This window comes from Rhincodon typus, chromosome 23 (assembly GCF_021869965.1).
Source record: "Rhincodon typus isolate 14 chromosome 23, sRhiTyp1.1, whole genome shotgun sequence".
NCBI lineage: Eukaryota > Metazoa > Chordata > Chondrichthyes > Orectolobiformes > Rhincodontidae > Rhincodon > Rhincodon typus.
Window position 1 is genome coordinate 3826979 of NC_063354.1, and position 10545 is coordinate 3837523.

The following is a 10545-nucleotide window of genomic DNA, read 5'->3' on the forward strand; positions in this document are numbered from 1 at the left end:
CACACCCCTCGCTGTAACACCCTGATATACCCGACATCCCTCACTGTAACACTCCGATATACCCCACACCCCTCGCTGTAATACTCTGATATACCCTACACCCCTCACTGTAACACTTAGTCTGTGGGTATTTGTACGTGTATGGGTTGCTGTTTCTCCAGAATGTTCTCCTGGTTTCTCCGTGCTGTGTTGTGATTGATAGGTGCAACGGTTCCGTGTCTACACTCAAGAGGTGCTGGAATTCAGTCACGACATTGCCTTCCTCCTATTGCTGCCATCCTCTGACTCGGTCTGTGCTGCTCCTGGACAAGGCAATCTCTTTCACCACCGCAGCAACTTTCTCTACCTCCCACTGCAGATGTTTGAAATCGGTGCGTGTAATTTTCATTGTGAGCTTTCACTAGTTGCTTCCTGCTGACTGCCCTGAGTTTGTTGTAACTGGGACTTTAAAAACTTTTGTGAAAATTTCTTTCGTTGTAGCTCTGTAGGTGATTTTTCCTGCTGTGGCTGACTTGTTTTCAAACTTTGCTACTGCACCAATTTAGTCACACATTCTTGTTACTCCCAGTACAAGATAGACACTGACACCAACTGTCCCTAGTACAGACCAAAAAAAAACCTGAAAGATCTGCAGTGGCTGGAAATCAGAAACTTCTACAGAAATTGCTGGAAAAACACAGCAGGTCATGGAGTCATAGAGTCATACAGCACCGAAACAGAACCTCGATCCAACTTGACCATGTTGACCCAAGTCTCCCAAACTAAACTAAACTAGTCTGATTTGCCTGCATATCTCTCTAAACCTTTCCTATTCATGTACCTGTCCATTAGTGGTTGACAATGGGATGTGTGTAATAGCAGACCACGTGATAACAAGGCCTGGTGAGTGGGGGTTGGCGTTAGGACATTGGAGAAGGTGCCTCAAACAAATTATTGAACTCGATACTGAGTCCAGAAGGCTGTAGAGTTCCCAAGCAGGAAATGAGGTAACAAGGTGTAGAGCTAGATGAACACAGCACGCCAAGCAGCATCAGAGGAGCAGGAAAGCTGACGTTTCGGGCCTAGACCCTTCTTCAGAAATGGGGGAGGGGAAGGGGGTTCTGAAATAAATAGGGAGAGAGGGGGAGGCGGATAGAAGATGGATAGAGGAGAAGGTAGGTGGAGAGGAGACAGACAGGTCAAAGAGGCGGGGATGGAGCCAGTAAAGGTGAGTGTAGGTGGGGAGTTAGGGAGGGGATAGGTCAGTCCAGGGAGGACGGACAGGTCAAGGGGGCGGAATGAGGTTAGTAGGTAGGAGATGGGGGTGTGGCTTGAGGTGGGAGGAGGGGATAGGTGGGAGGAAGAACAGGTTAGGGAGGCAGGGACGAGCTGGACTGGTTTTGGGATGCGGTAGGGGGAGGGGATATTTTGAAGCTTGTGAAATCCCCAATGTAGAGGAGGCCACAACGGGAACAGCAGATACAGTATACCATATTAGCAGATGTGCAGGTGAACATCTGCTTGATGTGGAAAGTCTTCTTGGGGCCTGGGATGGGCGTGAGGGGGGAGGTGTAGGGGCAGGTGTAGCACTTCCTGCGGCTGCAGGGAAAAGTGCCGGGTGTGGTGGGGCTGGAGGGCAGTGTGGAACGGACAACGGAGTCCCGGAGAGAGTGGTCCCTCCGAAAAGAGATAAGGGTTGGGAGGGAAAAATGTCTTTGGTGGTGGGGTCGGATTGCAGATGGCGGAAGTGTCGGAGGATGATGCATTGGATCCGGAGGTTGGTGGGGTGGTACGTGAGGACGAGGGGAATTCTGTTTTGGTTGTTATTGCGGGGACGGAGTGTGAGGGCTGAGTTGCGGGAAATGTGGGAGACACGGTCGAGGGCATCTCAACCACTGAGCGGGGGATGTTGCGGTCCTTGAAAAACGAGGACATCTGAGATGTTCGGGAGTGGAATGCCTCATCCTGGGAGCAGATGTGGCAGAGGCAAAGGAATTGGGAATAGGGGATGGCATTTTTGCAGGAAGGTGGGTGGGAGGAGGTGTATTCTAGGTAGCTGTGGGAGTCGGTGGGCTTGAAATGGATATCGGTTTCCAGGTGGAGGTGCTGTTCTTCCAGCTTATGCTGAGGTCATTGATGTACTGCAGCAAGCCTGAGACAGAGAAGTTGGCCAGGGTATAGGGTGGTGTGTTGAAGTGACAGGCAATTGAAAGGTTGGGATATTTTTATAGACAGAATGTATGTGTTCTGCAAAGCAGTCGCCCAGTCTGTGCTTCGTTTCACCAATATAGAGGAGACTACAGGCTGACTAAACAGAGAACAGGCATTCATACTGCAGTTGTTCAGTCTGAATCCCCCAGGAACTCTGTTGGTAGCTGGCCAGACTGACTGACCCCAATACAGGCCATTCCAACTGCAATCTTTGAGTCTGACTGTACCTCGTGCAGGCACTTTGTCTGCAGTGTCAGTATGACTGTCCCTATTACACATTCTTCCATTTGTTTTGAGCAGGCACTTAGTCACGTTTCCTATGTGTCTGACAGGACAGCCCAAATTGACAAGCTCCTGCTAAGGAAAACAGAAGCTGCTCTCCTTCTTTACTGACCTCCACCCTCAGTTAGCCACTAACCAACTGCAAGTTCCCCTCCAAGCCACCCTGACTTGGAATTATATTGCTGGTCCTTCAGTGTCACTGGGTCAAAATCCTGGATCTCCCTCTCTAAGGGCATTGGGGTCTACCTACAGCACATGGACTGCAGCAGTTCAAGAAGGCAGCTCACCACCACCTTCTCAAGGGGCAACTAGGGATGGGCAGTAAGTCCTGGCTCAATTAGTGACACCCACATCCCTGAATCAATAAACAAAATGTAACTAGCAGTATAGATGAGGGAGAACTCGTGGGTATAGTTTATTTGGATTTTCAGAAAACTTTTGATAAAGTCCCACATTGAGGTAATTGTGCAAATTAAAGAATGTAGGATTGATGGTAATATTCTGGCATTGATTGAGAATTGTTTAGCGGACAAGAAACAGAGAGTGGGAATAAATGGGTCATTCTCTGAGTGGAAAATGGTAACCAGTGGGGCACTGCAGGGAACAGAGCTTGGGCCCAGCTATTCACAATATAGATTGACTATATGGATAAGGGAAACAAATGAAATATTTCCAAATTCAGTGAGAACAAAAAATGAGGTTGGAGTGAGAGTGATGCAGAGGAAGCAAAGAGCTTTCGGGGTAGTTTAGATAAACTGTGAGTGAACAAATACATGGCAGAGTCAGGATAATGTGCAGAAGTGTGAAGTTGTCCACTTCAGTGGAAAAACAGAATGGCAGTGTGTTATTTAAATGGTGATAGATGAGGCAATGTGGATGTTCTATGGGACCTGGGTGTCCCTGTACATTGGTCACTGATACAAGCATGCAGGTGCAGCGAGCTGTTAGAAAGGCAAATGGCATTTTGGCAACATTGCAAGAAGATTTGAGTTCAGGAGCAAGCAAAACTTATTATAGCTGGACAGGGCCTTGATGAGACCACACTTGGAGTATTTTGTGTGCAGTTTTGGTCTGTTTGCCTCAGAGAAGATAATACTTTGCCATGGAGGGAGCACAGCAAAGATTCACCAGGTTGATTCCTGGGTTGATGGTATGAGGAGAGATCGTGTTGATTGGGCCTGTACTCACTGAAGTTTTGAAAATGAGAAGAGATCTGATTGCAATGTATAAAATTTTGATGGGGCTGAACAGGCTTCTATTAGTTAGCTAACTTTTTATCCATGCTACCATGTTACCTCCAATACCTTGTGTTTTATTATGTAGCCTAAAGTGTGGCGCTGATCAAACTTCTTCTGAAAATCCAAAAAATTACACCTACCACTTCCCTTTTATCTGTTTTACTTGTCTACTCATCAAAGAATTCTAGTAAATTTGTCAGATGGGATTTCCCTTTGATGATGCTCTGCTGACTCTGCTGATCATAACATATATTTTGAAATGCTCTGCTATTACATTCTGTATAATAAAGTCAGAAGTAACTCGACACCAGGTTATAGTCCAACAGGTTTATTTGAAATCACAAGCTTTTGAAGTGCTGCTTCTTCATCAGGTGAAGTGGAGGGAAGTGCACAGGCACAGAATTTATAGGCAGAAAACTAATGGCAAGAAAATTCCCAGTAATTAAGAGTGTCAAAAGATAAATACAAATGATGTGAATAAAGTGGCAACAGCTAAATAGCAAGTGAAGGGATGACCTATGATCCAATTAATTGAGGCAAAGAGATAATTACAAAAAATCAAAAATAAGATGGTGCTAGAGAAGCCGATTGGAATACCAGGCCTCCAGGAATTCCGTGGTGTCTCTCTGCTTGGCTTGTGCGATTATGGATGTGTTGTCTCAGTCGAATTCATGTCCCTTGTTGTCCGTGTGTAGTGAGACAAGTGAGAATTGGACGTGTCTCTTGGTGGCTAGTTGGTGTTCGTGTATCTGTATTGTTAGTTTTCTTCCGGTTTGGGGTAAAACCGGTGTAATATACAAAATTCCATGCAAGGCCTGTGAGAAACACCAAATAGGCCAAACTGGAAGAAAACTGACAATACAGATACACAAACACCGACTAGCCACCAAGAGACACGACCAATTTTTATTTGTCTCACTACACACAGACAACGAATGAATTAGACATGAATTCGACTGGGACAACACATCCATAGTTGCACAAGCCAAACAAAGACACACCAGGGAATTCCTGGAGGCCTGGTATTCTAACTGGAACTCCATCAACAAACACATTGAATTAGACCCCGTATACAAAACGAACACCCCAGCAAACTGAGGCATATAAATAACAAGCGGGACAGAACACCAACACTTCACCGGAGGCGCGCTGACAATATTACCTAGCAGGGTGACGGAACGTTTGCAACCAAACACACTGGCTCAGCGAGCATGCCCACAACCTGAATAAAATAACATCATACACAGATTCAAAATTTCTCCAGCTGTCTTCATCCATATCCGTCTTGAAGATACTTCTTCAATATGTTTCCCTCCTTGCCAATTTTATGAATGATTGTATCATTGAGTGGTAACTATCTCCAAATGCAGGGACCCCGTTTTGAGCTACAATGTACATGGTATTAAACAGTACAGCTGTAATGTTCATCAGGCTTTACGTTCAACTTATACTTCCCGCCATTCATTTTTCCCAGGGTTCCCTTACCACAGACTCCTACACCACCTGGGTCTTAGCTCAGCCTTTTTTCACATACACTAACTGTCCGAACATATTACAATTTCACCTAATCATACAGACGCTCAGGATGGGGTATCCGTGTGTCATCCAATGGGCCCTTTCACTCAGGCCAACATTACTCCTCCCAGAATGCATATTCTTTCATTTCTGTAACATTTTGACATGGTAACCAATGACACTTTTTACTTTGATTGTAAATCTTCGTAAATCCCTTTCACTAATACGACTTTCATTGTTTTAAAGTCAGTTTCTCTATGGATTTTGTGTCAGTGTTTTATCGTTTAAACTATGTTTTTCTGCTATTCAAGCCACACTAATCCTTTGACATATAGGTGCACATGTCTGAGACCCGTTCTTCAGTGCATGTTTTTTACCGTTTCATGTTTGTTACCTCTGAGGTAACATTCACTTTTGCACACTTACATCGGTATCCCAAAACTATGTCACACATTCTTGACTCCCACATGATCTTACCAAATGATCTACAAGGTTTTGCTTGTCTCTCCAAGTATGGTCCTGATGCCTCAGGCAGTGGCTTGATCATCAATTTGATTTTTCTTAATAAGAAAGACAAGGGCACATATATCACCCAGAGAAAGCTATCAGTTTGGTGCCCTCATCTAAACTTCCTTTTCACTAAAATGCATTTTAATCTCAATTGCCGTTTCAACCCATTATTTTAATTTTCTTTTCTTCTAACACCAGTCTCCACCCTTAATTACGTCACCTCATTCAATTTTGCAACTTAACTATTACCACTATATCTAATTCCAGAGATCTGTAGAGATTTGTACTGCATAGAACATAATCTTATAATATTTTAAAACAGAAGTTGAACATTTCTGTTTGATTCAGGCACAACACACTTTGTCCTTTCTCTATGATAAGCTGCTTCTTTTTAAAGTTACTTGGTAAGTCATTCTAGATATTTGAAATGTCTCTGTGTAAATTTGTCCAAATTCAATATTCCGTTTACTCCCTTTAAGTCACAAATCATTTTTGTATGCATTGAAACAGAAATGTTCAACTTCTGTTTTAAAATATTATAAGATTATGTTCCATGCAGTACAAATCTCTACAGATCTCTGGAATTAGATATAGTGGTGCATGCACTTTATCATTTTCCAGAATCCCTTTAAATTTTCAGGTGACAATTCATTTAAATGTTTTAGAATATCAGAACATGTGAGTTTTAATATAGTTTTTGTCATATGTTTAAGTTTAGTTAATACAGTGTCAAGCTGGAGGAACACAGCAGGTCAGGCAGTCCTGATGAAGGGTGTAACCCAAAATTTTCATTTTCCTGCTCTTCTGATGCTGCCTGACCTGCTGTGTTCCTCCAGCTCCACACTGTATTGTCTCTGACTCCAGCATCTGCAGTTCTTGCTATCTCCATAAGCTTAAGTGAACCCAGGCTCAGTGGTTTCAAGATTCCTGACACTCACTACAATTAATATTTCCACAATACTTCCCCAACACTGAAATGTGTTATTGATGAATGGCTTGATGTGTTGAGGGTGCCTCATCCATCACTGTGTTGCGACGTTGAAACTCTGCAAATGGGTTCAGCATTCAGTATCTCCAATTTCTAAAAAGCAACAAGCTTCACCCATTACATGTCAAGCAGAATGGATTAATTAGTATTAATCAACTACAGATTCAAAAAAGAGGGTGGAGCATAAACTCCTGCATGTAATTATGTCATCCGTCTATCCTCCTCATTGAAGGAAGGAAAAGCCCGCCCCTTTGTTAAATTTGCCTTTTGTAAACTCCCCACATACAGGGAGTTACATTTTTAACATTCCAATGTCCCTACCACTTGGATATTAATAATGAATCAATCTTATCATCCAGAATTGAAGATTCACTCATGTTAAAACAGTACTTGGAAGTTCACTCTGGCCAGAAAATGAAATTCTAAACATGGTAGTTTCTGGAATTAAAATTTACCCAAGTCCAAAAACAACATGGAGCCAATTCCAAAAGGTAAATTTTTACCAAGCTTTATGAACCAAAATTTTCAATCAACATTTTGCAGATTTTTGCTTTACACAACCATTGATGGTTTCTTAAAAGGACATTACATTAACCATACATGTCCCACACTGATACAGGCACACAACACACTTTCAAATCACCATACATTCTCAAAATGCAAAATATCCCCAAATCTCAAGCTCCAGGAAACAAAAACACATAAATTGTACAAGATGACATTTAGCTCCCAACAAACAAAAGTTCATTCAAACCAGACCACAAAGAGTAATCCCTTAAGAAAGGTTTAATGCACTTGCACAGCACAGAAACCAGTTATAACCATCTCCCATCCTTTCAGGCGTCCAAATTGTGTTAACATATTAACATACAGACCCGAATCCAGAGTCAGCCACATTCTACCCTGGAATACAGAAGGGCTCTGGAGCACCAAGTTGCTTTTCCCTTCTCTTGCACATTTTCCCAAAACCCATCCTTGGTGCCAAAAATGTCTTGGATCATAGAGTGTATCCAAGTGATTCTTTTTGGATTCAGTTAAACATAGTTAAGACAAGGCTCAACAATGGCAATTTGCTTAAATATGAACATTTATTGAGTTAAAATAAAGCATGAAAAAAGAAAGGAACATTTATTATGTAAATAAAAAGAATGAAAAACAGAGGAAGAAAACAATAAGCCTCACGCCCTTCTGCCCTTTGGGGACCCTTCGATTGGTGGCTGGTCTGGAGGCTAAGGTTGTTCCTGGCACCGTTCGCAATCCCCGTCCAAGGTAAAGTCCAGCGACTTGGAATGAAACTCTCTCTCTTATACAGTGAAACAAACAGCCAGGCACAGAAAAACAGCTACAGAAAAACACATTGTTTGTGCCAGCTTTGGCACGTACAGGAATGCTCACAGGACTCATTCAAGGTCACGCAGCTGTTGAATGTTATCAACAAGTTTAGCTCTTCAGCCCATCCTATTCACCTGGCAAAATCCTTGTATGTCTTTTCTGAACACTTTCAAGTTTCACAACATCCAGGGAGACTGGAATTGCACACAGTATTCCAAACATGGCCTAACTGATGTCCTTTACAGCCGCAACATGACCTCCCAACTCCCATATTCAATACACATACCAATAAAGGCAAGCATGCCAAACGCCTTCTGCACTATCCTATCTACCTGCGACTCCAGTTTCAAGGAACTATGAACCTGCACTCCAAGGTCTCTTTGTTCAGCAGTTCCCCAGGACCTTACCATTAATTGTAGAAATCCTGCCCTGATTTGCCTTTCCAAAATGCAGCACCTCCCATTTATCTAAATTAAACTCCATCTACCACTCCTCAGCCCACTGGCCCATCTGATCAAGATCCCGTTCTACTCTGAGGTAACCTTCTTTACTATCCATTACACCTCCAATTTTGCAAATTTACTAACCATACCTCCTATGCTCACATCTAAATCATTTATATAAATGTTGAAAAGCAATGGACTCAGCACCAATAGATAGTAAGAACTGCCGATGCTGGAGTCAGAGATAACACAGTGTGGAGCTGGAGGAACACAGCAGGGCAGGCAGCGGCAGAGGAGTAGGAAAGTTGACGTTTCGGTTCGGGACCCTTTTTCAGAAAACGTCATCTTTCCTGCTCCTTGGACCCAGCATCACTCCTTGTGGCACACCGCTGGCACGGGCCTCCTGTCTGAAAAGCAACACACCACCACTGCCCACTGCCTTCTACCTTTGAGCCAGTTCTGTAACCAAATGGCTAGTTCTCCCCGTATTCCATGTGATCTAACCTTACTATACAGTTTACCATAGGAACTTTGTCAAAAACCTTACTGAAATCAATATAGATCACATCCACCACTCTGCTCTCATCAATCCTCTTCTCCACTTCTTCAAAAAACTCAACCGAGTTAATGAGAAACAAATGCCCAAGCACATGTTGACTATCCCCAACCAGTTCTTGCCTTTCCAATTACATGTAAATCCTGTCCCTCAGGATTCCCTCCAACAACTTACCCACCATCGATGTCAGGCTCACCAGTCTATAGTTCCCTGGCTTTTGCTTACCACCTTTCTTAAATAGTGGCAACACGTTAGCCAACCTCCAGTCTTCCAGCTCCTCACTTGTGCCTGTTGGTACAAATATCTCAGCAAGGGGCCCAGGAAACACTTCCCTAGCTGCCCACAAAGTTCTAGGGTACACCTGATCTGGTCCTGGGGATTTATCCACCTTTATGCCCTTTAAAACATCCAGCACCTCCTCTTCTGTAATATGGACATTTTTCAAGATGTCGCTATTTATTTCCCCATGTTCTCTAGCTTTGATATCCTTCTTCACCGTAAACACCGATGCAGAATACTTGTTTAGTATCTCCCCGATTAATCTGATGCTGTCCTTACCTTCCACTGGTTAACCATGGTTGGCTTATCTCATTGCTAGAATCTCTCTTCCTCACTGAGAACTTTGTTGTGAGCCATGAAGCGAAAGTATTGAGGGGTATGGGGAGAAAGGGGGGCAATATGGTGTTGATTTCATGAACAACCATGATCATTTTGTATGATAGAGTAGTCTCAATGAGCTGAATGGCCTATTCCTGCTCTTAGTTTGAATGTTTGTATATTTCTATTGATCTATCGCTTTTTAACTCACAGGATTTATTAAAGTTCAGGAATTGTGAGCCTTAATTTTGAATTCTCATGTTGCTTTGTCACTTTCTATCTGGACGTCAATTCCCAGAATTAGGTTACTGTAACAAAGAGTCCCACCAAACATTAGCTACACTTCATACTTCAAGCCTAGCAGAATATGAGGCTCATCTATATATTCCTTATAATGTATGATCTTGAATGCATTAGGTCAAAGATGTTGATTAATGTGGTGCAAGGATTGTTGGTAATGTTTTCTGGGGAATGTCAGCTTTGATTAGTCGTATAGTAAGCACAGTCACATAAAGCCTCTCATTGCTCCTGCTGTCTCTTGTTCCAGTTCACTTTAGCTGCTACAGGGAAAGATTCATGAACCTGTACTGCCACGTGTCAACATTACTGGAGTTAGACTCACTCATTTCCCAACAAGCTTTACGAGAGGCAATTTCAGATGAGGAACTGCAATCTGCAAAAAAGAGGCACAAAGAGGTGTTAGAATCAGTGCAGGTAGGACCACAACAAAAACATTTTTGTGACTAAATTGTATAGTACAGGGAGGTGAGTGTGGGGTACAGGTGAGTTTAGCACAGGGAGGTGAGTGCGGGGTACAGGTGAGTTTAGCGCAGGGAGGTGAGTGCGGGGTAGAGGTGAGTTTAGTACAGGGAGGTGAGTGCGGGGTACAGGTGA

The 10545-nt window shown here is 43.1% G+C and overlaps 1 protein-coding gene across 1 annotated transcript in view; it reads left to right on the forward strand.

Annotated features, from left to right (window-relative positions):
* ankfn1 (ankyrin repeat and fibronectin type III domain containing 1) overlaps nucleotides 1–10545 on the forward strand; it is a 54074-nt gene that overhangs the window by 30286 nt on the left and 13243 nt on the right. The window contains exons 14-15 of the mRNA XM_048610709.1: nucleotides 203–371; nucleotides 10199–10365. Of these exons, the coding sequence (XP_048466666.1) occupies nucleotides 203–371; nucleotides 10199–10365 (336 nt within the window). The remainder of the gene's footprint in view (nucleotides 1–202; nucleotides 372–10198; nucleotides 10366–10545) is intronic.